The sequence below is a fragment of the Psammomys obesus genome, unplaced genomic scaffold, assembly GCF_907164565.1.
Source record: "Psammomys obesus unplaced genomic scaffold, mPsaObe1.curated_primary_1811, whole genome shotgun sequence".
NCBI classification, from domain to species: Eukaryota; Metazoa; Chordata; class Mammalia; order Rodentia; family Muridae; genus Psammomys; species Psammomys obesus.
The window spans coordinates 16,976,303-17,003,717 of record NW_026596046.1 but is presented as its reverse complement, the minus strand read 5'-3'; the positions used below and the strand labels follow the sequence as shown (position 1 = coordinate 17,003,717).

The following is a 27,415-nucleotide window of genomic DNA, read 5'->3' as shown; positions in this document are numbered from 1 at the left end:
AGGATAACAGATCTAATACTATAGATAACCTCAAGGAGCAGGTGTAACCATTTCCTCCAAAAGGGCATGGAGTCTCTGAAGCTCTGAAGCTCTGAAGCCCCTGATATTACTGAGCTTGGAAATGTTAGGACCTATCCAGAGATTTATCTTTCTCTTCACAACCAGTCTATATTCCTAAGTCATCTTTCTTCCTTGAGCCTCAACCTCCCTCTCCCCTGGTAAAAGACACCAAATATCTCTTCCTTGTGGTACTGTGTGCAGAGCTGTTCACTGAGTCTTTTGGGGGGTGGGGGAGAGCAAGGGTCAGCCTGGCCTCTAATTCTACATCCTATGTTTCATAAGATCTGGGGATCTTATGAACCACCCACTATGCCTGGTTCACTGATGGAATCTTAACTGAGCTTCTACAAGATGCTGAACCTATTTATAGGTGAGCCTCGAACAGAAAATAAGACAAAAATCCCTGTTCTCAGTTTATATTATACTAAACGGAAGGGAAGCAAAACAAAGCAACACACAGCAACAAGAACCAGATATTAGAAAAGTGATGAGTGAAGAAATAGCGATGGTGGACACAGAATCCTTAACAGAAGACATTTTGGATTTGGTTTCCTGTCCAAACATCAAATATAAACAACACACATAGACAAACACACAGAGACCTAGAGAGACAGAGATGGGAGGGGGGACATATATGTAAAGACTTGAACGACCCAGAAAAGGCTGCTGTGGGAAAATTTGTGGTTAGACAGCCTAGGAAAAGGCACAGGCTCACAGGGAAGAAATGGCTTGTAAGCGATTGAATGAAGTAACTTTGTCATTGAAAGGCTAGTAAATGTTACTGGATTCGTTTAGTAGGAAGCTTTTATTGTATTCCCACTATAGCAGTGGGCACGGAGAACTCGGTGACACGGTGCGTGTATAATCCCGTCTTCCACCATTACGCAAGAAGCAGATGGAAACTTAATTCCTATTCGTGTTATGAATGTGCCTTGGGTTACTAGGCTCAGGGTTTTTCATCCAGCCTCTACGGCCTCAATCCCTCCTCCCGGCGCCAGGGTGCGCTGCGCCGTTCCTCAGCTGAAGGGCCTCTCGCTCTTCCGCGTTTCCCTTCTCGCTGAGCAGCACTTCCGGGAGCGGGCGGAAGCAGGGGCCGGTGGCTGCCGACGCCGAGGAATGGCGGGGGCGGGGCCAGGGGAGGTGTGCATCGAGCAGGCTAGGGCGACCCTTGCCCTGGCCCCATGAGCCAGGACCCGACAGGTGAGGACTTGTCCTTTTCGGCCCGTGAGAATTCCGCTGCGGGCTCCTGGCGTGATACCGGGGTCCTACGAGCCCCGGCGCCAGGCTTTTCCCGGGGAGGCCCCGCCCTGGGCTTTTCATTCCGGGGGCTACCCATGGGCATATGTGTCTGCCTTTTGGCATCCTTTTCTTGTCTTGAAAGCAGTCGCCAAGAGTGAGGGGACATGTGCACTTGTTATAACGAGGAAGAAGAAAAGAAAAAAAAAAAAAAAAAACAAACTTGCTTTCACACATTTCAGTGACCCGGTTTAGCCAGGCTTTCTTTCGTTTCAGAACGCACCAAAGTGTTTACCGTGTGCCAGCCCCAGGACTAGATCAAGAATATAGCGTGGTGACCGAAGTAGGCCTGGTTACTTCCAACAGAGAGAATGCAGTTCAGCGAGGAGAATCAAACACTAGCACAACCGTGCAAGCGAACCTGTAAAAAAAAAAAAAAAAAAAAAAAAAAAAGGAACAGATTGCTATAGAAAGAACAAAAAGATTTGGGTTAGTTAGGATGGGTCAAAAAAGACTGCCTAAAGTTGCAACGAGAGAAATTAAGGCAAAGGCTTGGGAGGAAATATTGTGGAAAATGAAAGTTCCCCTGTGTTTACCCACATTGCCCAAGAATATGGCTTGAGACAGGCCCCGTTTTTAAGCTTGCTACCTGCCAAGCACTGTGATGGGCATACGAAGAGAGGCGTGTAGTTAGCCCAGAGATCATCATAGGTATATACATACATAACACACAGAGTTGCAGGGAAGGAAGAAGTGGCTAGTGTGTTGGGATATTGGTCTCGTAAAGTGAAGGAAAACCTTCGAAGACAAGGTGATGAAGCTGATACCCGAGATAGTTTTCAAAGATGAAAAATTGAGTTTCTACAAAAGACCAGATAGTATATTTCAGACTGTGATCTGTCACAGTCACTCAGCTCTTCTTTCCTAGGGCTAAAGTGGCCATAGGCAATTTGTAAATGACTGAGTTGTGGCTGTGTTACAGGAAAAGGTTCTTTCTAAAACAACCAGAGGTAGTAGTTTAGAGCCCAGACTCCCTCAGGTCTGGGTCAGTATGCCTTCTAGATCTTTATCCAATGGCTATAGCTTGTACAAGGATAAGCTTGAAACAAGGATTGCAAAACAATACCCTGACTCGTATGTTGTAAGGTTTCTGTTTGTTTTGTGGTCCTGAGGATCTAACCCAGGGCTACTTGTTAGGAGAGCCTTTGCAGGAACACTACCCTCACCCTCCTCCAAGCTTTTGATTCCTCTCTCTGACTATTACTGATGAACATACCTTCTTTCTTGGCCATTTGTACTTTATCTGGTGTTATTTAAAAGAGGGTTCATGGCTATTTGTTGAGTTCTAGGAGTTCTTTAAATATGCTAAGTATTAACTCCTTATCAGATAATTGGCCAGCAAATATTTCTATTCATCCTTAGGTTGTCCTCCTCTCCCTTTTTTTGGGGGGGGGGGCAGGGAGAGTTGTTGATAGTGTCTCACTGTGTAGCTCTATCCTGGAACTCACTATGTACTAGGCTGGTCTCAAACTCCCAGAGTTCCACCTGCTTGCTATGTGGTCCTGGTCTTATTGAATACCAAATGGTGTTTGTCTATGTATGTGAGCCTGTTAGGCTTTGGCTAGATATTTGAGAAAAGCCCTCCTACTTATCTCCTTGTCTCTGGAACTGACTTATAGAAACCTAGAACTGTTTTACTAATGGATCTAGAGGATTCTCAGCCAGGCATGTTGACAAGATTAATCGTGGCAAGTGAAGGTTTATTTTTAAGACTTCTTTTCCGTTGGCCTGTCTGTGTAAGTGCTATGTTTTTTGGCTTTTTTTTTTTTTTTTATTTTTTATGGTGACTCTGTGATAGGATCTGAAATCAGGAAGTAGGAGTACTCCAACTGTGTTATTTTCCACATTGTCTTAGCTAATTTTTATTCTTTCAGAATTCATATTGCTTCTAGGGTAAAATTTTATTTTGCCAAAAATGCCAGTAAGATTTTGATAGAGATTGCTTGAATCTATAGATTGCTTTAGCATAACAGTCTAGTAAATGTGTATATTAGAGATCAATGTTTACCTTTAAAAAGAATATAAAATCAGAAAATCCAGGGTCTTGGGGCTGGGAAAAGTAAGTAGCAAAGTTGATAGAATGCTTGCCTAGCCTGTGGAATGCCTTAGCTTCAATTTCCAGCACCCTATAAATTAAGTGTGAGTATACAAGCCGGTAATCCTAACACTGGAGAATTGGGGCAGAGGGATTAGAAGTTGAAGGTCATCCATGGCTGCCTAGCAAGTTCAAAGCCTGCCTGGGATACATGAGATCCTATCTCAAAAATGAACAAAGACAAGGTTTCAGACTGTCTGGCATTGAACTTGAAGTGATATTCTTGCCTCAGCCTGCCGAGTGGTGGTTGTGGAGTTTTTTACTTCTATGCCACCACACCCTGGGAGAGTGATTTTTGTGCTGTTCACATTTGATATACTTGGCTTATTCTTTGAAGATTCCTTTTTCTACTTGGAAGATACTCTTTCTGTATTGTATCCTTCCTTTAGACCTTTAGCTTTAGAGATGTCAGGATCACTGTGTAACTCTAATCTTGGAAGGAGAAATGCCGGTCATTGTCCTGGGAGGTCCTGGTTCAGTAAGAGGGAAAACTATTTAACTTGCATGTACGTATGCATTAGTAAATTTTGTTTCATTTTCTTGAGTTCCACTTTATTATTTTTTTTCCATACAGAGATGTTATAATGGATCATCATGTTTCCACGATTAAACCTCGAAGAATCCAAAATCAGAATGTCATTCACCGCTTAGAACGCCGGCGCATCAGTTCAGGCAAGGCAGGAACCCACTGGCATCAGGTCCGAGTGTTCCACCAGAACGTCTTCCCCAACTTCACGGTTGTCAACGTCGAAAAGCCCCCTTGTTTCTTGCGTAAATTCTCACCGGATGGGCGCTACTTTATTGCTTTTTCATCTGACCAGACATCTCTTGAAATCTATGAGTATCAGGGCTGTCAGGCAGCAGAGGACCTCTTGCAGGGCTACGAAGGGGAGATCTTGTCCAATGGCAATGACCAGCGGTCGGTCAGCATCCGAGGCCGGCTCTTTGAGCGCTTTTTTGTCCTGCTGCACATTACCAACGTAGCAGCCAATGGTGAGCACTTGAATCGGGAATGTAGCCTCTTCACTGATGACTGCCGGTGTGTTATCGTGGGCTCTGCTGCCTACCTCCCAGATGAACCTCACCCTCCTTTCTATGAGGTATATCGGAACAGTGAGTCAGTGACCCCCAATCCACGATCCCCTCTCGAGGACTATTCCCTCCACATCATCGACCTTCACACTGGCCGTCTGTGTGACACGCGCACATTCAAGTGTGACAAAGTGGTCTTGTCACACAACCAAGGGCTGTACTTGTACAAAAACATCCTGGCCATATTGTCTGTGCAGCAACAGACCATTCATGTCTTCCAGGTGACTCCTGAAGGCACATTTATTGACGTTCGGACCATTGGCCGCTTCTGCTATGAGGATGACCTGCTCACTGTGTCGGCCATTTTCCCTGAGGTGCAGCGGGACAGCCAGACAGGCATGGCCAATCCCTTTAGGGACCCTTTCATCAACTCCTTGAAGCACCGGTTGCTGGTTTATCTCTGGCGCAGGGCAGAACAGGATGGCAGTGCAATGGCGAAGAGGCGCTTCTTCCAGTACTTTGACCAGCTGCGACAGCTGCGCATGTGGAAGATGCAGCTTCTGGATGAAAACCATCTGTTCATCAAATACACCAGTGAGGATGTAGTGACACTGCGGGTCACAGACCCATCGCAGGTATGGGGTGAGCGCTCATGTCTGGGCCCTTTCTGTATCAGGAATACACACTTTACCGTAGTTTTTGCTATGTTTGGGTGCAAATTTAAACTCTATTTCCTTTTTGTCCAGCCTAACATAATTGAAATTAACAAATGGTGGGTAAATGTCAAGCCACTGTCATGTAGACAGGCGACTCTGTGGTTATCATCTCAGTTGTTCCTCAGGGCATTTTTAGTACCTGTCATATAAGAGCACAAAATACTGTAGGGTCAGGGTTTGGACCACATATGTATAATTCTCTCAAAAATTCATGAGACTGCTTATTGAACCAAACAGGTTGTGGCAGTGAGAACAAGCACCCCATGCAAAACTGGAATTTCTTTAGGGCTCAGTAGCAGAGCACTTATTTAGGATATAAGGCTGTGGGTCTGACATTGCAGCCAGGTATGGCGGTGTGCGTCTATAATGCCAACGATCTAGCTGTGGGAAGGCAGAGGCAAAGAGATCTCAGATTCAAGGGCATTGAATTCCAGACCTGCCTGGGTTATGAGCCCTTGACTTAAAAGATTAAAGGAAGATAAGTGGTCATGAGAGGGAAGAACACAGACAGCATGGATGTAAGTTAAAGTACTTTCTGGAAATCTGGGGAACCCTGGATATTGGTCTTTGAAAGGCTCTCCACTTCAGTGCCAAGTTTCACTTTCTGAAACTTTGGCTCCCTTGCCCCAAGCCAATTATCCCATTGTGGAAACAGAACAGTGAAGCAAACAGTAAACTAGGAAGTCAGCCGACTCCACCTTTAAGAGATACTATACACTGGTGGGGGTTGACTCTGCCTTGCAAGCATGAGGGGAGTTTGGATTACCAGAACCAGAAACAAGTTGGCCAGTCAAGCAAGCTCTGGGTTCAGTTGAAAGACACCATCTTAATGAATAAGATACACAGTGATTGAAGAAGACTGCTAACATCAACCTTGGGCCTTCAAGTCCCCAGGTTTAGCACATAAAGTACTCACACACAGGCACACACACATGCATCACATATGCGTGAGAAACATAAATAAAAAGAGACACTGTATAGGACATCATGTCTAAAGCTCTCACTTAACCTGTGGTAAAATATCTTCCAGCAGTCCCTCAACCCCCCCCTCCCCCAAATCACAGCATGTACATTCTTAAAAGGAGAAGTGCTCAGGTTAGGTTTTATTTTTAAAAGTCTTTTCCTTCCTTGTTAATGATGAGCGGTGTCACTGAGCCACCACAGCTGAACATCTAGTTCATCGTATGCGTCATGGAAGGTAGGTGGTAGAGTCCTTGACTTCATTCCCCTCCTGTCCTTAATTTCCCAGACTGCTGTAGAGGGAGAACTGGCAAATGTTTGTGTAATTCTATAGTCACATAATTAGGAAAGATCCTGTTAAAACCCTGATATTATCAAAGTGGTGTCCCGGTCTATAGATGGGACATGAGTCAGTCTTTTATTTAGGTTTCAGCTATAATTACCTTTCTATTTTGGAAGGAATAAGTTGTCTGTTATCACTGCCCTGAGATTATCCTTTTTCTCTTTTGCTAAAAGGTGACCTATTTTTTTTTATTTTTTATTTTTTTCTGGTGGTTATAGTCAGTCATAGCGAAGAGTGCTGCTGGGGCTTTGCTCTCTGCTCATGGAGTTTGAAACTCGAAACCTAGTCTCTGTGCCCCAGTTGTCCTCCAGTTTAATTTGATAAGTTCCAATAAGGCTAATGAGTAAAAAATTCATCCATAGACAAAGCCTTGGTAATATTATGGGCATTATTCTCAGGTTGTCCTCCAACCTCTTTAATTTTCAGCCAGATTTAATTTCCAGGTGACTGCAAAGTCATGTAAGAGGAGCTCTGGGAAGGACTAATTACTAGAGAGACAGATGGGCCCAGTGGCTCCAGAGGTGGGGAATAGAGATTTAGACTCAATCAGAGGAGGGTGAAATACTACTCCTTATGTCCTGAAGACGTCTTAGAATCCTGCTGAAAGCTTGCAGATTCAGTTCACATTGCTGCATTCACTGTGACAAAACCTCGAAGTATGTGGAGTTTGTCAGGAAAGGCAGAGCACTGGCGACCTGAGGGAAAAGGCTGGGTCACCCAGGGCCCCATTCAGAAAAAGCACTGACTGCCATCTATGGCATTTGAACGCTTTTCAGGTTTCCCCCTCTAATCTTAATTGGCAGAAATCTCAAATGTATCTTACAAAAGCTCTTGGCTGAAAGAACATTTGTGGAGAAAGAAATGGAAAATGCCTGTCTGATTTTTCATTTGTTCATCTGTAGTATCCTGCGTGGATACAACTTGCTCAGGCAGTTTTAGCACACAATGTACTTAAGGCGTCTCTCTGCATGCTAGAAATATTAAGAGGGAAAAATAAATGCCCCTAAATTGAACTTTCAACTGTACACATAGAAGAGAAAATCATTTACCAACAGGCAGCCCTGGGCTGCAAATCACTTTCTCAGCAGGAAAGAAAATTAAATCTGGCATTTTAAAAACTTTTAAAAAAAATCTTAGGGTGGATTGGGGAACAAGTAGGGAATAAACACTTGGAAGGAAAAATATTGAATTTGCACAGTTTGAAATGAAAGATTGAAAACCTTTTTACACACACAGGCTGGCCAGCTCAGTAATCCTAGCAGCGCAGTGGTATGGGAATCTGGTGGCTTCGAGGCTCTCAGCTGATAGAGCCAGTGCTCTTCCTCCATTCCCAAAACCGCCCACTGTAATCAAGGCTGAGCTCCGTGCTCTCTCTCTAGTGCCAAGGCTGAGGTCCCTGAGTGGACTGTTGGGTGGCGTGGATTTTAAGTCAAGTGGAAAGTTGACTAGGCCTGGCCATCCCATGGCTGCCCCTCTTCTCCTGCAGGCGTCCTTCTTTGTGGTGTACAACATGGTGACAACGGAGGTGATTGCGGTGTTTGAGAATACATCAGATGAGCTTCTCGAGCTCTTTGAGAACTTCTGTGACCTCTTCCGCAATGCTACCCTGCACAGTGAAGTCCAGTTCCCTTGCTCAGCTTCTAGCAACAACTTTGCAAGGCAGATCCAGCGCCGGTAAGCTGTTCCACCGGGTCTCTAAGGCTTAACTTTAAATGGTTGGTGTTAGGCTGGTAGCCATTTGCTTCAGGACACTTTGTGTTCTGTTTGTCTGCTTGTTCTTGGTAGGTCTGCCTGTTGGAACCAACTCCTGCGCCATCTTGATATTTTCCCACCTCTGAGGACCTGTGTAATTATTTGTGCATCTTCTGGGTCCATCTTAGATCATATGTGAGCTGCAGAAGGATAGAAACTACATCTGTTTATTGCTCTATTCTCAGTGGGGCACTGCCAAGTTCTTAAATGTTTGTGGAATGAGTGTGGAGATCACTTTATGCTTAAATATGGCATGTTGAACACATGCATTTATCTCTGTTCCATTAGAAAACCCCTCTGAAAATAGTGAAGGGATAAAGGTGTGCACCTAAGAACAGAAGAGACAAACAGAGCTTTTGATACATTTTGGAGGTAGAAAGTCCGTGGTGTCTAAGAACCTTCTTAGTATATTAGCATAAAAGGAAGATTCCTTTGGGTTAAAAGCCCCTTCTAGATCTGGTGTAGACAGGCAAGGCCTCTTCAGCTTTCATAGCTAAATTGCTCTAACCTTAACAAGGTATGAATAATACCTGATTTTGGTCCCCAAATAGGCCAGACCACATTGAGCTGCTTCTGGGAAAGAAGAGCAAACAGGTAACTTACTGCACTGACTTCGTGTCTGTACACGGGGACAGTTGTGGTCTAGACAGAGATTCTGCCACCTCATCTGCCTGTGCCTTCTCTCTGACACACCTATCTTCTGCCTTAGTAACATCATTTTCTTCTTTTCAATTTTTGGAGCAGGGTCTCACTGTGTAACCCAGGCTCACCTTGTACCCATGGTGATTCACCTTTTCAGCCTTCCTAGTGCTGGGATTACAGGTGTGGGACACTTCCCCTCCCTTTTTGGTGGTAGTGCTGGGAATTGAACCTGGGAATCTTCTTTCAAAATTAAGTTTTAGGTTACCCATATCGTTAACAAGTTACAGAAGGAGGGTGTCCTCGTTTGCTTCCTAAATACCATGACTAAAAGCAACCTGAGGAGGAATAGGTTTGTTCTAGCTTACACTTCCAGGTCACAGTCCATCACTGAGGAAAGTCAGGGCAGAAACAGGCAGGAACCTGTAGTCAGGAACTTGACAGAGAACCACAGAGGAATGTTCCTTATTGTCTTGTTTTTGGCTTATTCCTAGCTAGCTTTTTTATACAGTCCAGGACCACCTGCCCACAGTGGGCTGGGCCCTCCTTCATTTGTCAATAATTAAAACACTTCACAGATGTGGCCACAGGCCATTGCCATCTAGGCAATTCTTCAGTTGTGGTTTCTTCTTCCAGACTAACTAGTATAGCAGGTACGCTCAGTCAAAACATCCAAGAGGCAAGCTCCATGCCATCAGGAATTTTGATCTCTATTCACTGCTGAGTCCACACCAAGACTAGTTTGTGTCAGCTCAAAGGAACATAGCGATGCCTGCTGATGGATGGCATTATTTAGGAGTCAGAAGAGATCTTCTCCAGTGTCAGAGCTCCTCTGGAGTTAAGGAGTGTCACAGGCACCTCATGAAGAGATAGTAACAGTTGAAGAAAAATTGCATGCTCATTTAATGAGCTTAAATTTTTTTTTCTTGCCACTAAAGACTGAAAAGTTATAAATGCCCTTGTACGTCTTGCTCATAAAATGTATCTTGAGTAGATTTTATAAGCTACCCTATCATAGTTTGCTTTATTGAAAATATGATGTACATATAAATTGAATTTTTAGTATTTCTTGTAAATACATGGCTCTTAATGCAAAATTGTGTGGTTAATGTAATCTCTATGTAAACAAAACAAAATAACCAAATAAACATGAGTAGCTTATGGGTTAGCATAAAATTTGCAAACAAACAGAATGAACTCTTAAGACCTGAATCATTTAAGAAGCATCTTTATCCTAAAAGAGACCAAAAAAAGACTAGGAAAGGAAAAGGCAAAATTGCAGTCACTGAAAACAACTGGCGGTGTAAATACAAGGGTATTCCTAGAATACTGATGCTCTAAGAGACCTAAAATTTGTTAGATTTTGCTGAAGAACTCATCAAGGAGAGAAAAGGGGGAAAGGTGACATACAGAAATAGGAAAGAAAGAGTTAAAGAAAAACTTGAGAGCATTTGTCCTAGAGTTCTCTACCTAGCTGCTCCTAAGAAAGAGAAATTGAGGACCAAAGGGCTAGAAACAATGTGAGTACTTTCTAACCCTGAAAGATAGAACTTTCTAGGTAGGTAGGGCCAATCCATGGCTATTGGAACCAACTATAAAGCTTTGAGGAATTTTTGCAAGCTGATTGTTAAACATAGCCATTACTAAATTGTAACTACTCCTTTAGTTTGGCATTATCCAAGCTTCTGAGGTTACCTTCATCTGGCTGGTGGAATCTACATAGTAAAGTGCTATGGTTCAGCTCCAGCAGTCTTTGACGATGTTATGTTGGTGCCTTGAAATTGGTCATGGCAGGAAGCTTTACACCATAGAAGTTTAGCAAATGCTACAAATCATGTCCTTCCCCTCAAAGAAAAAAATCACCCACTTTACCAGCATTGTGCTCAATCAAATATTTAGTACAGTCAGTGAGAAAAAGCCCACAAGGAGGTTTGTCATACAATTTTGAAACATTGGATATAAAGGTAAATTACAAAAACTTTGAGCAAGAACATACGTTTTACATGCAAAAATGTTATTAGAATGGTGTCAGATTTGTCAGTGACAGTGCTAAAGTCTTAAAGATGTTAAGATCTTGCCTCCAAAAATTTTGTGAAAAGGATGATTTCAGGGGCTTGGGAATGTAGTTCAGTGATAAAGCGCTTTCTGGTACTCACAAGGCTCAGGGTTCTATCCTGCCCCGCCCCTGGTGGCACCCTAAAATGACTGTTTTGTTTTTCTTTACTTTTTGGGCAAGAGCAGTCCAGGCTGGCCCTGAACTTGAAGTTATTCTGTGTTGGGTTCCTGAATGCTGGAATTACAGATTAGTGTGCCTGGTGAAAAGAATGATTTCTCATTGTGAATTCTCTATTCAAATAGAGTAGAACAAAGATGTTTGCAGATCTGTGAGACTGGAAAATACATGTCATCAGTAAACTGCAAAGTAATGGTTTTTGGGCAACAGAAAGAGTCAATTCCGAAGGTGCTGAAAGGGAATCTACATGATCACAGTTCCCAGGTCAGGCCTGAAGGACATGGGACAGTGACAAATCCAGGAAGGAGGTGTTACAGGAAAAGGCAGAGCTGGGCAGTGTCTGTTTGGATCATTAGTGTTATGTGAGCAGAGCTGTTGAGGGAAACCAGGAGCTACCCATGGTAAATGAGAAAGGCTGATAACATCAGCAGAGGCAATAGCAAGCCCAAAGGTGATTCTGAGGCCTTTGAAGGACATCAACAAGGCCAGGTGGCAGGATTGGAGAGAGCAAGGGGCAGTAGTTGAAGATAGGACCAGAGACACAAATGAGTGTTCTAGAACTTCAGATGGTACAGAGTAGTGGCAAATGATACTGATTTTATCTTTATATCCCTCTCTGCCTCTGTCCACTGGTGACTGACACTAGGAGCCTCTGGTATGCTTGACGAGTGCTGTGTGGCTGAGCTATATCCCCAGCCATGTTTTTCACTTTTATTTTGAGGGATCTCACCAAATTGCTCAGGCTGGTCTTCATCTTGTTCTTGAACTTTCAGTCCTGCCTCAGCATCCCAAATAGCTAATATCATAGACCTATGTCCCTAACCAGATGGATTTCCTTGTTTTAAACTGAGAAGTAAAAAGTGTCTTATTTGTATGTTGATAGGACTGATCCTGTAGAGAATCCTTCCTAGTATGTGAGATTTACTGCCCACAGAGAGATTGGAGTGCTATGCAGGGGCAGATGCTCTGTGGAGACCGTAAAAGGTTCTCTTCTACTTTCCTGTGTTTGTCAAGGGAAATGAGGTAGCTGTGGAAGTATAGATGACTATCCTTCCACATCAAGGCCTATGTGGGTTTGTGGCCATAAGGTTGAAGTGAACATTACTGTTTGAATTTCTCCAGCCACCAGAAACTCTGAGCAGTCACAGGCACAGAGTCAGGAGAGGTGAGCTTCACTAGAGTTCTGGTGTAAAGCAGAGTTCAAGGTTGGGGAACATGCATGCAGCGCAGCTGTCTTATAATTGTCTGGGAATCGTAAGATGACTAAAGAAAGTAGACATAATGGCTGTGTGAGATGGAAAAAAAATGTTGGTAGACTCATTGGGTTTTGAAGGATTGTTGAAGTTGGGATGTGTAGAAGCTGGGGAGATAGGAGAGGAAGGCTAGAACTTGGGACAGTGCCTGGGATTACAGTGGTTGCATGGTAAGGGTGAGGCTACTCGGATGCAGGGTAGAGGCTGAGAGGAAAGTCAGACTAGGAAGCCATGCTGTTAGAAGAATCCTTCCTGAGAATTTTGAAGTCATCTGGAATTTTGATGTCAGTTGGACAGAATGGCACAGCCAAGAGCTAAGTGCTGCAGATTCCAGGTAGACAGCTTCTTCATAATTGAGGCAGTGGGGAGCTGGGCGGGTGAGGGTATGGTGGGTATTGCTGGAGAATAGGAACTGCTTCAATGAACAGGTCATTAGGTTGTCCTGGATGTTACCATCAGTGGTGGCAGCTCCCTGATGCCACCCACAGTATTCTGAGGAGTTCCCTTATCATTTGGGAACCTTCACTGCAGTAAAGCCAGATCCATGGCATGGCTACAGAAAAGAATCTCGGGATGGAAGTGACTAGAAGATATTTTGAACAGATTTAAGAACAGGGTTAAGAACAGGGGTTAATAGAGAGGCACTTGGAAAAGGGTGAAACATACCTACCAAGAAATGGGGCTCTCAAATGAAAGTTGTGATTAAGTGTCTTTAAAGTAGCAATATATACTGGTTTTGGTAGCTTTTTGGTTATCTCTAAAAGGGCTGCTAAGGAACCTTTTATTTTCTGGCAAGAGAAGTTTAGGGCAGTCCCAGAGATTCATTAATAGGAATTTAGCTGATAAAAGTCCTAGTTAATAAGAGCTGCAGGGAAAGTTAAGATTTCAAATAAAAAATAAAAAAAAGTATGTGTATGGTGTGTATGTGGCACATGTAGGATACCCAAGGATCATTTTGGGAGTCAGTTATCTCCTTCACTGTGGAGTCTGATGATTGAACTCAGGTCAGGTCTTCAGGCTGTGTGGTAAGCACTTTCACCTGCGAGGCTACCTCTTTGGTTGTTAGACATGTGTACAGTTTTAAACTGAGGCAGCTGCTGAGAAAGCCTTCCTCACTGCTGCTTTGTTTTAGGTTCAAAGACACGATTATAAATGCCAAGTATGGAGGGCACACGGAGGCTGTGCGCCGACTGCTAGGTCAGCTGCCCATCAGTGCCCAGTCTTACAGCGGGAGCCCCTACCTGGACTTGTCTCTCTTCAGCTACGATGACAAGTGGGTGTCAGTCATGGAGCGACCCAAGACTTGTGGAGATCACCCTATCAGGTACTTTGTCACCACCACAGCTCCACGCTGCTGAATTGAAGGACACTGCTTTGCTTCCCCTTTCCTCTTCTATGACATGGGTCAGTGGCTGATGGTCTCCTCTGTGCTGCTGGCTGTTTCTGTTGTGTGGTGAGAGCTTGAGTCACTTGGGTATTCTCAGAATTTAGCTACTGATGCTCTTGGTTCCCCATGAAAACATTTTATTCAGATAAGTGCTGTCTGCTTTTAAAAGTATCCAGGGAAGTTGGGCATGGTGGCACACACCTTTAATCCCAGCACTTGGTAGGCAGAGACAGGTGGATCTCTGAGTTTCTGTCTAGCCTGTTCTACAGAGAGAGTTCTAGAATAGTCAAGGCTACACAGAAAAACACAGTCTCAAAAACAAAACAGAACAACGACAACAAAACCAAAAGCATCCAAAGAAAGGAGCTGTATTTTACATTTTTAATAACTTAGTGACAGTCCATAACAGATTTTTTATCCATTGTATCTTCCTCAAATTATTTTATCTGCATAACTTAGTAGCAAAGTGGAGATAATTTGTTACTGCTGGAATCTGTTTGTTTTAAGATTATTTTATGTCTATGAGTGTTGTGCTTGCATGTGTATATGTATACCACATGTGTACCTGGTGCCTGCAGAGGTCAGAAGACGGATTCAGATCCCCTGACCTGGAGATATGATTGGTTGTGAGCCACCATCCTGGGAGTTACAAGTGGTTGTATACTACCATGTGGGTGCTGGGAATTAAACCCAGGCCCTCTGCTAGAGCAGCAAATCCCCTTAACCACTGAGCCATCTATCTTTTCAGCTCTTACTGCTGAAATGTTAAAGCTAGCCCCTGGTAGGCATCCTTCTCTCTTTAAAGTAACACCTGTTTCTCTGCATCTGGAGCCTGGCTGTGGTAAATACTATGAAGAAGAACTGGCACTGTTTGTTCCTTTCCTCTTTCGCTTGCTCCCACTCTTCCTCCTTTCCTTCCTCTCTAGGCTAGCTTTGAACTTAATGTGCAGCCAAGGATGACCTTGAACTCTTCCTCTCCTCCCTGTCGTTTTATAGTAATGCCTTATCACACACAACTATAGTCAGTATGTTTTGTCATCTAGCCTCATTGTGTATTAAAAAGGTCTGTGTAACATACTCTGTACAATTAATTGCTGTTCATAGCAGTTTCTTCTGGAAATTGTAGTAAAATTTGAAAACTCAATTAAAAGTTTTGTTTTATCATGGTAGATTTTATATCTATGATGACCCTCTGTATACCCCCTAATTTCAAAGGTTATCAACTTGTGACCAGCCTGGTTTCCTTTCTCCCCACCTCCATGCTGCTCTGGACTATTTTGCAGTAAATCTGTTTCCCTAGAACTTTAACCATAAACATTTCATTGTGGAGTCTTAAAAGATAACAAGCTTTAACAAACAGCAAAAGCCTTGAAGACATCCCATCCAAACAAAATTGACAAAAACTTATTACTGGGCTGGGAATGTAGGTCTGTAAGTGGACTGCTTACCTAGCCTGCACCAAGCCCTAGGTTCAGTTCCCAGGACACAATAAACTTGGTGTGATGGTGCATGCCTGTAATTCTAGCATTTGGGAGGTGGAGGCAGGAAGATCAGGAGTTCAAGATCATCCTCAGCTACATACCGGATTTTCGGACAGCCTGGGATATGAGTCCTTACCTCAGAACTAACAATTGTTAATGTGACCAAGCATCTAATTACTTTTCTCTGTACTGCATATTCCCTGTATGAATATCCTGTTTGACTCACATTCTAATCAATGTTCATTTGCATGTGGCTGCCACCTTAAAACCTTAGTCTATAAGTAACTTCATTTTTCTTGCAACAAAATCATTGTTAGTCACCAACATGTTCATCCTGTAGTCTGTCTCTCACATCTGGGTTCATTGCATGCTGTGAATGGTATTTACTGTATTTCTCATGCCTCCTGCTTTCTTATAAGTTGGTAGTTAGAATTAGAAGCACAAACAACTCACTTTAAATTATAAACCCTGTATGTGTTGGGAACTATGTAGGTAGGTTAATGTGCTTTCTATGCATAAAAGCACAAATCATTTGATATAGTCAGATGGATTCGTTTCTGTCCTTGCCGATCTTCCCTGCTTTCCTGGTTTGAAAAGATGAGCCTAAGCAACACACCTGCAATGCCATTGTTGTGGCTGAAGAGGCTTCTCTTGTAATTCCTTCGTGTTTTCACTTAAAATGAGAACTGGAAGGACATTAAAGGCTTGTGATGAGGTGGTGCTACTGGACACTGTCTCTGTGTGGTCCATTCTGGTCTTTGCCAGTATGTGTGCTTGCGCATGTTTTCATGTGTAGCTCTAGTCACAGCAGGCACCATAGCTTGTCGACTGCTTTAACTGGAGGGATGCTTTTCCAGTGTGTTACACAGTCCTCACTATTGCAGTCGTATACTGACACACTGTTCCATCTAGTAGATGTGCCATCATTTACCCAGCCTTTTGCCCACCTCCTTTATACATTTTCACATTAGAGCAACTCTGATAGTGCCATCGTTAATCATTTAAATTAAATTCTGAGGCATGAGCTCTTGGGGATGGGATTATTTTAGCAAAATGTGTGAATATCCTTGAATCGCAGTTGTGGCACATTTCCCTGATAAATGCAAGGCCCTGGACTTGAGCCTCAGCTCTGCAAAACAAGGATAGTAGTAAAAAGTGTGAGTCTCTTTAGATTTGTTTCTCTGTTTGCTTTTCAGAAAGGGAAATCAGAGTCGTTTAGTTCAGAACTCTCCATTTTCTGGAATTATCCTCCAACCTGTTCATCATCTCTAGTTTTCCAAGTCATAAGTCATTCAGAAACATTTTGTTTCATTGTACCAGATGGGAAATCCTAACCCACTCACCATTTTGTTTACAGGCGAGTGCCCTACTGCTGAGCTGCATGCCCAGCATGTGATCTTATTTCTGTGTATGAAAAACAACAGTCTTCAGAGAGAATTGATTTTATTTTATTTTTTTATTATTTTATTTATTGAGATGCTCTCATGCAGCCCAAGCAAGCCTCAGACTTGCTATATAGCCAAAGCTGGCCTTGAGCTCCTGATCCTGCTGCCTCTGCCTCTGCCTCCAGAGTGCTGGGATTATAAGCATATGTCACTATACCTGGTGCAAGAATTTGTTCTTAAAAACTGGAAATCGTAAAGAGTAGCCCAGAATGGTGCGCTGTTCTGTACAGTAGCCGCTGGCTATTGAGCTTTAATGTGAGATGAGGCTGAGCTGAGCTGAGTGTAGGGGCACATACTGGATTTCAAAGATTTGGTGAAAAAAAAATGTATGGTTTCTCATAATTTTTTTTACAGTGACTGTGGGTTGTATTGGTAATATTTTGGATATATTGGATTAAATTAAATATATTACAAGATAGACTTCACTTTTACTTTTTTTTAATGTGGCAGTTCAAAGATTTAAGTTACACATGAAGCTTAGATATACTTAGTATTTCATTTCTCATGCCAGCTTAGGCAGTCTTTAGACAGGAGCTTCTGGAAGTGGGAGGTTGTAATTCAGAGTCTAATTCAGGGTCATCCTGAGAAGAGGAAATCACTGATTAAGTCAGGAGTTAACATTACAGTCACTCTGCATCTAAGCTGAGGTGATCAGATCAGTGGCTTGAGGTTCTGCTGAGCTGGGGTTGCTGCAAGAGGCCGTTTTCATTTTTCCAATGAATTACTGAGTGTGTGCATCCCCTGCTGTGCAGATTTCAAGACAGCAGTGACAGCAACACCGTGTCCCTTTTCTCTTCAGGTTCTATGCCCGGGACTCTGGCTTGCTGAAATTTGAGATCCAGGCAGGCTTGCTGGGCCGCCCCATCAACCACACTGTGCGACGCCTCGTTGCCTTCACCTTTCACCCCTTTGAGCCATTTGCCATTTCTGTACAGAGGACTAATGCAGAGTACGTTGTCAACTTCCACATGCGACACTGCTGCACCTAGTGGCCTCTCAGCTGCGCTGCCCAGGGCTTCGCCCTGCCTCAGCCAGTGGGCTCCAGAGCAAGAGCTGCCGGCTGCCAGGTTTGTTATTTCAGATTGGTACACCTCACCTACAGCAGAGCCTGAGACTGAGGATGGGGCCGGAGCCTAGTGGGACTTGGTTTTCTGTTACCCAGCTGATCAATTTTAAAGTTCCCTTGCTTTTCCCTGTGGGAAGACCCAGCCCTAAGTCAATTTGATTTTGTTTACTTAGCATTTTATATCTGTGAAGAGGGAAACATTCACACCTTTCCCTTTTGGTGTTGGCCTTTGGCATTATGGTGTGAAGCCTGCAGCAGGTTAATCATGTTTACTCCTGAGAATTATGTACTCCTTCCCATTTCCCCCAACAAACAGGGCTGTTTTTATATGAGAAAATAAAGCTTTGGTATTTTCTTATGAAACTGTCTCTTGCTTGATGTTTCCTTCACACCAGTGCTTTCTGGATAGTTGGGTTGAGAGAGGGACTGTGAGAGAAGCAAAAGGCCCTGAATGCAGCAGCTGCTCCAGGCTGTGCTAAGTGGCTAGTGCCCTCATGAAAAGCAGCCATTTGCCAGCATTGTTTCCTTCCCAAGGGCTTTCTACTGGTAATTGTTAGCACCATGGAGGTTGGGGTAATCACACATCCTCATGTGGAAGCATGCTCACATCTGCTGCCCGTGTCATGCTGGTGGGCGAGCATGTAGCCCTGGGAGTCTTGGCAGAAACAAACACTGTGTAGCACGTACTGTCCTTTGAGTAGATGGAGCTGGAAAGCTCCAGGTGTCCCTAAACAAATCAAACTGGTTGTCCTTGGGTGTCTGAGCTCTCATAGCTCTCCTGTAGACCCCTGCTGGCCTTACACTGCACCCTTCTGTCACATTGTCAACCAGTCTCCTCCAGAGGGCTTGTAAGCCTGTTTATATTTCATTTGCATAATGTTTCCCCAATAATAATGCAGTCAGCTTGTTTAGAAACATCTGTCTCAGAAGGTACCTTTGAAATGTTTTGTACCAAAGCAATCTAAAAGGAGCCATGGATACAAGCAGCTGTGTCTGTTCCTTCTGCTAACCAGACTTCTGGGAAGCATAAGAAATGTGATAGGAGATGCTGAGCCCCACCCAAACCAGTTACATTAATGTCATTCATCCTCAGTATTGAATAGCTAAATTTGTTCTCTGCTTTCACTACAAGATTTGAGCACTTACTATGAATCAGGTTGATAGAGCACTAGAAAGATGTGGTTGTTAATTCAACAGAGAAAGGGATACATACAGATTTTCCCTGAGGACGGTGGAGGGAGGTGAGGAGAAGCAAGGGAAGGAACACTGGGGAAGAACTACTGGAATTACATCACTGAGTGTTATGTGACCCAGAATGGTACCACCAGCCTTTAAAGTGGTTCTTCCCACTTTCGCTAATTCTATCTAGAAACTCTGTCACTGACGTGCCCAGAGCTTTGTCTCCCAAATTATTCTTCTTTCTGTCAAGTTGACAGGATGAACACCACACCCCTGTATTACTTTTCATGTCACTATAACCAAATAACCTGAAGCAACTGAGGGCAAGAAGGGCTTGTTTCATTTAGTTCACAGTTACATGGTGAAGAAGGGGTGGCAATGTTCATGGGGCTGGAACAGATGCTTAATTTACTCTCATCTTGGCTGCCAGCTCATAAGGAGACACCGTAGGTAGGAAATGGCCAACTATAATCCATCTTCATCTCCTTACATGTTCCAACTAAGCCTCAGATGCAAAAGGTTCCTCAACCTCCAAGACTGGCATCACAGATCTGGGGACTAGGTAGTCAGACGTACAAGTCTGCAAGGGACATTTTGTACTCAAACTGTAAGAGCCCCATTTCTGACCAGGCAAATGTTTAGCCAGTGAGTGGTTCTGCCACACACCTATTACAGCACCACTAAGTCTTGTGTCTGGTTTCTTTGTTGTCCCCTGTGGCCTCATCCTGCAGAGTTGGGGCAGTGGTGAAAGAGTGTGGAGAGGGTTTTGCTCGATCATAGACCCTGTGGCTTACATCCCTTCCACACACATCCCGTTGTACCTGGCCAAATGCACATACCTAAGCAAGAGAGTCTAAGAACTGTCGTATGCTTGACTAGCCATGTGCTGGCTTTTCTTGTATGCAGAAGGAGGGAGACTTGAGTTTTGATAGACAAGTAGCCATTGCTGGGACATGAGTTTCTTCATTAGCTGTCACCTACCTGCCCTCAGGGTTCCCTTTTTCCTTATTTTGCCTAGTTGGCTTGGTGTGATACAGACACTGTCTTGCCATTGCCCTTGATTTTTTTTTTTTTTTCTGTTTTGCTTCCTTCACATTACATTAGAACAGTTCTGTGTTTGAATGGCTGAAAACCATGTTTGCTCTTGAGTTCCTGATCACAGCCCTGAAGTGGACTCTCAGCACGGCAGAGTTAGCTTCATATAGCCTCCCTGTCTTATTTTCCACCCCTGGAGGCTGCTGCTTTTCACCTTCTCCTGCCTCTTCTTCAAAATTCTTCTAGATTTCTTAGCTGGCCACCTTGCCCCCCCCCCATGTTAAGACAGAAATCATCAGGTGGGAATTTCTCTTTCCTTTACCATGTCAGCCAGGACACAGGTCTGCACTTGTTCCTTGCAGATGCCTGATGCAGCTAGTAACATCCACAGTTCAGAGCCGAGAGAACAAATACATGCATGCTTACTGCTCAACTCACTTTCCCTATTCGTAAACAGTCCAGGGCCCCAAGCTCAAGGAATGGCACCGCCCACAGTAGGCAGGTCCTGCTGCATCAGTTAAACACAGTTATCGTATTTCTCTTCATGTGGGCCAACCTGATCTAGACAGTCCTTCACTGAGGCACTCTTCTCAGAGGATTCCAGATTGTTTTAAGTAGATAATTAAAACTAAGCATCACATCCGTGGAATAATGAGAAGATGAAGTTAATTGCCATAATTCCCAACTCCAGTGGCACAATCCCTGCTCTGGGAACGTGCCCACGTTTCTTCTTGCAGTGTATTTTAGCAAGCTCGCCGTCTTTTTGCATCTTGGTAAATTCTTTCCCCACATCACTGCCCTGTCTATTATACACTGTTTTGCAGATACAGGCTTCTGAGTAGTATTTCTCTATTGATAGTGGCAGTGAGGGGATACATAAGCCTACTTTCCCATAATCCAAGGCTCTACATCCAAATACAAAAGAGTCAGCCTTAGGATAAAGTTAACCTGATGTAAAACAAAGAGCAGAAACAAACTTGTTGATCCCTAAAGCCATCCTATATCTGCATTTTCAGTTCTGGGAGACAATATCCTTATTGTTTAAAGCTCTTTAGATTGGGTGGTCTGTTTCTTGCAGTTGAGAGCAAATTAATAGATACAAAAATAACAGTCTTTGTGGAAAGGTTCGTCCTTCCATCCTTCATCTCATCCTCCTTTCTTCCTTCCTTTTTTTTTTTTCTTTTTTGAGACAGGAAAGGGTCTTGCTGTGTTCCTCAGGCTGGCCTTGACCTCTCCAGAGTGACTCCCAGCTCAAGAGTATATCCCAGTATACAGTGTCACATGCCTATCTTAGATTCATGGGATTTGTGGAGGCTGAAGTTTAATGGATCTGATTCTGGTTTCCATGAAGCCAGATGCCAGGGTTCCTGTTCTCAGGGCTCCGTGACTGTTTCGTGTCTTCTTGCAGCCATCTTTGAGTTTCTCTGCGTGTTTCTGATAACTAAGTTTAACTAAACCTGGAGATAAAGAACTCCGCCTGTTGAGTACTTGCCGATATTAAGTTCTCGATCCATGTGTATTGTTTATATTGGCTTTGTTCCTGATGGATTTAAGGTGGCTTTCAGTAAATTCTAGCATCTCCACTTGGTGTCCAAGGAGACTCTTTGGAGAAACACGTTCTTTGAACCTCAAATGTTTAAGAGAAATGCGAGTGGCAGAACCGACATGTTGGCCTCAGAGCGAAGCTGCTGTGGACCTTGGAGGATGCTGCCGTTTAGCTTATCCCTGCCTATTTCATTTGCAGCCCTTGCAGACAAGCATAAATGAGTGAAATCCTAAATTAGATAATTTTTAAAAGGACAGTAGTTTCATTATTTTCGAGTGCACAGAGTAACTTAAGCCTGGCAATGAAGTGTTCTATCATAGCAGCCCTTAGGGACATTTCTTAATGAGTAGATTATAATTATTGCTAATCAGCATAATAGTTCCCCAAAACACGTGCTTTGAAAGCAATTGAGCATATTAAGTGACTTGGATGTTCCAAGGGGCAATTTTGTTTACAACATTAATTTGCTATCTACAGCTCCTTGATGGCTGTAACCCTCTGTTGTTTCAAAGAAAACATTTTAAAGGCTTTTTTTTTAATGTCAAACATTTGATTATGCTTGTAGGAAGCTGAGGAGTGCATTCTAGGACTGGAGAGGTGCATAGTAGGACTGAAATTGTTCCCCCTTGGTATCCTCATCCAACTGTGGGATTAGCTCTGGCTGTCATGATTGCCTAGTAGCAGCCTTGGCTGTATCACCAACAGCAGGATAACCCTGGGCTTGATTATCAGAACTTTACCAAGTCTCAGTTTCCCTTCTATAACATGAGGGGAATTGTCCCACTTTACAGGGCTCATACAAGCACACAGTGGGTGTCAGCTAAAGCTCTTACTGTACTAGGAACTCAATAAATGTCTGCCGCCTTCTTCTCTCTTTAGACATTTTGGTCCAAGAAATAGTTTCTTGTTTCTTCAGTACCTCAGAGACTGTTCCCAGCCCTGGTGACTGAGATCAACTTGACCCTTCAACCCCTGATCACTGAATGAAAACTGGTAGCATCTCAAGTGGCGTCATTCTGCTGTCGCAGCCTCTGTTCCCAGCATAGCTATGTCCGAGCAGGGACATATACCTGAGTTCCCGATCCCTGTGCTCCTTGCTGCAGCATTGATTAAAGAGAGTTTGGTTTCCTGAGGGCTTGTTTCCATTGTGCTGTTGATATCACTGTCAAGAGCCAGAAGCCACTCTATGTACCTTACATAGGAAGTAATGGAGTCCTTCCTGTCAGTTCTGGATGTATACAGACTTTTTGCTGTGCATCCTTAAAAATCGGAGGTTGTCTTATGACCGGTTCCCTGTCAGGGTCAGGCATGCAGCTACTGTGATGTAACTGCTGTCATCACCTGTCCACATGCAGACTGGCTGTGTTTGTCCCTGTTGCCATCACTTCTGTAATGTGCACTGTGGGTGTCAGGGGCATTGTTTAGGAGACTTTGTAAAGGATTGTCAAAAAGACTGCAATATCATCAGGTCTCCTGATGCAAGGCTTTTGTATATGGCATGGATGCAGAGCCATGGGGGCAGTGTTCGAATTTGGGAATTTGAGGTTTGTCACCAAGCTCTTTATAACTAAAAAAGAATGGTATCACCAAGTAATGACATTTCTACTGACATGACGAATCAGTGTGGAAATATCACCTGTCACAGTAAGAAGTCACACGACTGAGGGAGAGATTGTCTCACCCCTTCATCAATGGAAGAAGCTTTACTAGGCCGGAGCCTGGCACAGCCAAAGCATGTGAAGCACAGGGCTAATCGTTAAGGCAGGAATAGATTTGTCAGGACTCCCTGCTGACTGAACAGGAGCTGATTAACTCCCAGGATAGGAGGTCCAATGTGGGAAACACAGATCGAGTATAAATTGAATAGGGAACACTGGCAAAACTGCATGTTCTTCAACATGACTTCAGCACCGCCCAACACAAAACTGCAAACTTAAAACCCAAGATTTTTCTTCTATCTCTACTGCATGGTCTGTATGAGTCTGAACTCTGTAGATGGCAATGTCATGCCACTCTGTCAAAAGGCTGGGCATGCCTGCTGACAAGTTCAAACTCAGGATAGTCTTTGAAAGATTTTGTTGCAGATTTCGGAGGTTTGGAGTCTGTCCTCGAGAAGAATATATGACTCACAATTATGTCTCTTCCTGTTCCCTTGAGGTCAAGGTTTGTTTTTCTGATGTTATTTTGGATTAAAAAATTTGTTTTTGATAAAGTATGTCTGAGAAGTGATTTTCCAAATTAGAGTATGTTTACAGGTGAGATTGAGGTAATGAGCATGTGAGGCTCTTGAGAGCATCTACAAAAGAAATTAAAAAAAAAAAAACCATCAGTATCATTTGGGGGAGGAATGAAAAAATGTTAGAAACCTAAAAGTTTAAAAAAAATTTCCTGATCAGGTCATACAGAGGAAGCAATAATTGGTAGTTAGAACACATCCCTTCAAAATCTTAGAAGGACATGAGATTTGTCTTGGTTATCAAGCTGGTGGTGTGTGTGTGTGAGGGCAATACAAGTTTTAGGACGTTGAGAAATGTATTAGGAAAATGTCATTTCTGAATGGGGACACATGCCTGTCTTCCCAGGCCCCAAAATGGCAGTACCACAATATTGTGGGTTGCTATCTGGGCTCAGCTCCTGCTGGACTCTGATAATCAGAAGGTTTGTTATTCAAAATCAGAATTCCTCAGAAACCTTATAAAATCCGTTTCTGTTTGCCAGAAAAAGTCATTACTTTCTGATCTGCCACCTATAACCCCTAACTTCTGGAAAGGGCAGGGCTGCAGATTAGCCAAGATGGCATTATTATTATTATTATTATTATTATCATTATTATCATCATCATCATCATCATCATCATCACCATCATCATCATCATCATTTTGGTTGAGACAGGGTTTCTCTTTGTAACCTTGGTTCTCCTGGACTCCCTTTGTAGACCAGGCTGGCTTCAAACTCACAGTAATCCACCTGTCTCTGCATCTCTGAACACTTGGACCAAAGGCGTGTGACATCACACCCGGCAACATTTGTCATTTTACAACAAGGAAGGACTTATGAAGTTGGATACCTACAAAGGAAAATATATGTATGACAAAGCATACCAAAAGAGCACTTAGATTTTATAAATCTATAATTGAAAATATGAATAATATAAAAGTAAAACTATGTAAAAGCTATTATCACAGAGTGCTCACTGGGAAATTCTAGCACATAATCAGCAACTAGAAAAAACAAAAACAAAAACACACATATTTATTTCTCCCTTGTAGATTGGCAAAGGTTAAAAATATTTGCTGACTCTGTATTGACAAGGGCTGCTCTTGTCCGGTGATGCTGGAAAAATAGATTGATTCAAATTTCCCTTAAGACAAAACAATACTTTAATAAATACATGTAAATTTGAACCAGCTAAATTCTAATTCAGACATGTATGATGGCAAAATATTCACATTTGTGAACAAGATGTATGTTCGTTGTAACTTTTTCATTACAAAAGACTGGAAGTTATTAAATGTGTGCTGATAGAAGACAGGCTAAATTGTGCAACATCCATAAAGAGATTCGATCTGATAAAGCTGTAAGAGATAACAGGCAAATAGATGTTGACTGAGACCCTCCCAGACACACCAGCTGAAGTGTGTGTTTAGTGTGGTGCTAATTTTTTTTTTCAAAAGGAAAAACAAACAACTAAGCTCTAAGCCAGTGGTCCTCAACCTTCCTAATGCTGTGATCCTTTAATACAGTTCCTCATGTTGTGGTGACCCCCAAACACAGAATTATTTTGTTGCTACTTCATAACTTTAATTTTGCTACTGTTAGGAATTGTGAGGTAAATATCTAACGTGCAGGATATCTGAAATGTGAACCCTGTGGGGGTCGAGACCCACTGGTTGAGAACCACTGCTCTAGGCTTTTCACTGCATTGAAGCCGATAGAGATACAAGCAGGTGTCTGCTTGTGAACCAGGGAAGGATCTGGAGAGGACATGGGCCACTGTGATCACCTGGAAGGTGTGCCTGGGTGTGGGGGAGGCGGGCATTTTCTGCTTTGCATCTTCATGATTTTCTTTATGATGAACTTGAATTTTTTGTTTTTGCTGAGTTTGGGTTTGATTTGAAGACTGGATTCATTATATAGCTCAGCCTGGCCTTGAACGCACTAAGAAGCTAAGGCTGGCCTTGGACTAGCAGGGATCCCGTAGGCTCCTGAGTACTACGATTATAGGTATATCCCACCATGCCCAGCTCTAAACATTTCTTTCTCTCCCTCCTTCCCTCTCTCTCTTTCCTCCTTCTTCCTTCTGAAGATTTGCATTTTCTTTTCTTTCTTTCTTTTTGACACAGGAGCTGTAGCTTACTGTGCAGGCCATGCTGGCCTCAAACTGGCAGTAATCTTCCTATCCTTGAGGGCTAGAAGTACATATATGGGCTACCATGTGTTTCTTAAAAACAACGACAAAACCTTTATGAACATCCAGGAGGTACAAGAGCTGAGGGCGGGGAGGAGAGCTGTAGAGTGCTTTTGCGTTTCTGAATGCACAGCAGCTGTGGTTTCCTTCACAGGCTCTTTCCCAGACCAAGGCTGCTAAAAATACCAGGATAGATGGATAGATGACCCCACGCCCACTCCTTACTGAGTAGCTACTGGCAGTTAGTAGAGGCTGGGGAGAGAAAGTCATTATTTAGGGTGTGGCCTTTGGTCGGTTTCCCATGCTCAGGTGGATAGCTCCCTACTTGCTCATGTGTGAGCGTCACTAACCAGACTTAGTGGGCTATCAAAACGTTTTGAAAAGATGAAGTTGGAAGGGGCTCGGTTAGGGGCATGGAGGTGGAGGGAAATGTGAGCAAATACAATCATACACGTATAAACTTCTCAAAAAAAAAAAACTGGAAAAGAGAGTATATTGTTGACCAGTATATAGCTTACTGGTGGAGCACTTAGCATTTGTGAGGCTCTGGATTCATTCCCCAGTACCACCAAAATATTTAATTATAAGAAAAAAACCAAACTTTGTCATTCAACTATAAGTGTACACACAGTTCAACGGTTTTAAGCATATTGGCTTTTTTTTTTTTTTTTTTTAAGCAGGTCTCATGTATCCTAGGCTAGGCTAAAACTTACTATGTAGCAGAGGATGATCTTGAACTTCTGATCCTCCTGTTCTCACCTAACTGGGATTATAGGTGTGTACTAGCACACCTGGTCTGTGTGGAGCTAGGGATGGAACCCGTATGCTAAACAAGCCCTTGAATCAACATAAACAAGTCCCACTCACATTATTACATATATCCTTGCCGGGCAGTCTCTAGAACTTTGTCGCTAAGCCTGTTCTACCACTGAACCCAGCCTCTGGAAATGTCATCTAGTAAAACTGAGACTGTGTTTCCATTAAATAGTAACTGCCCATTTTCCCCTTCCCAAGTCCCCAGAGAGTACCACCTTACTTCTGTCTGTGACTCGCCCACTCGGTACTCTCATTTGAGTAGAATCCTGAGTGTTTGCCCTGGCTTGTGTCAGCACCACGTGTATAAGGTTCACTTGTGTTGTAGCATGTCTTAGAATTCCCATCCCTTTTAAGGCTGAGCAACATTGCCTAGTACGCATTTATTTATGTATTCATTCACTGATGAATGCTTAGCTTGCGACCTCTTGGCTGAATCACAGTGCTGCCTGCTATGAATTACGGAAGTACAGATATCTCTTGGAGATCTGCTTTCCAGTATTTTAGATAGATATCCAGATTTGGAACTTAATGGGATTGCAAAGAAGTAGTTAACCCCTGAATTCATCTGTATTGGCAGTACAGGTATCAGGGAGATACTGAGTGAGCTGAACCAAGGATTCTGAGGGCAGGATTTTTGCTACCATCTTCCTGGGGGATTGCAACTTTATTCTAG

At 43.2% G+C, this 27,415-nt stretch overlaps 1 protein-coding gene across 2 annotated transcripts; it reads left to right on the top strand.

Moving 5' to 3' along the window:
- The first annotated feature begins 1,184 nt into the window (after window positions 1-1,184).
- On the top strand, window positions 1,185-18,121 carry Det1 (DET1 partner of COP1 E3 ubiquitin ligase). Of its 2 annotated transcripts, XM_055623012.1 has the most exons (5): window positions 1,185-1,260; window positions 4,026-5,118; window positions 7,989-8,176; window positions 13,512-13,703; window positions 17,492-18,121. In XM_055623012.1, exons 2-5 carry the CDS (start codon window positions 4,036-4,038, stop codon window positions 17,679-17,681), a joined length of 1,653 nt encoding a protein of 550 aa, XP_055478987.1. In that variant the 5' UTR covers window positions 1,185-1,260; window positions 4,026-4,035; the 3' UTR covers window positions 17,682-18,121. The 2 variants fall into 2 exon arrangements, with proteins under 2 accessions (XP_055478987.1, XP_055478986.1); XM_055623011.1 differs by lacking the exon at window positions 13,512-13,703 and having other exon boundaries at window positions 1,192-1,260.
- Window positions 18,122-27,415: the final 9,294 nt, after the last annotated feature.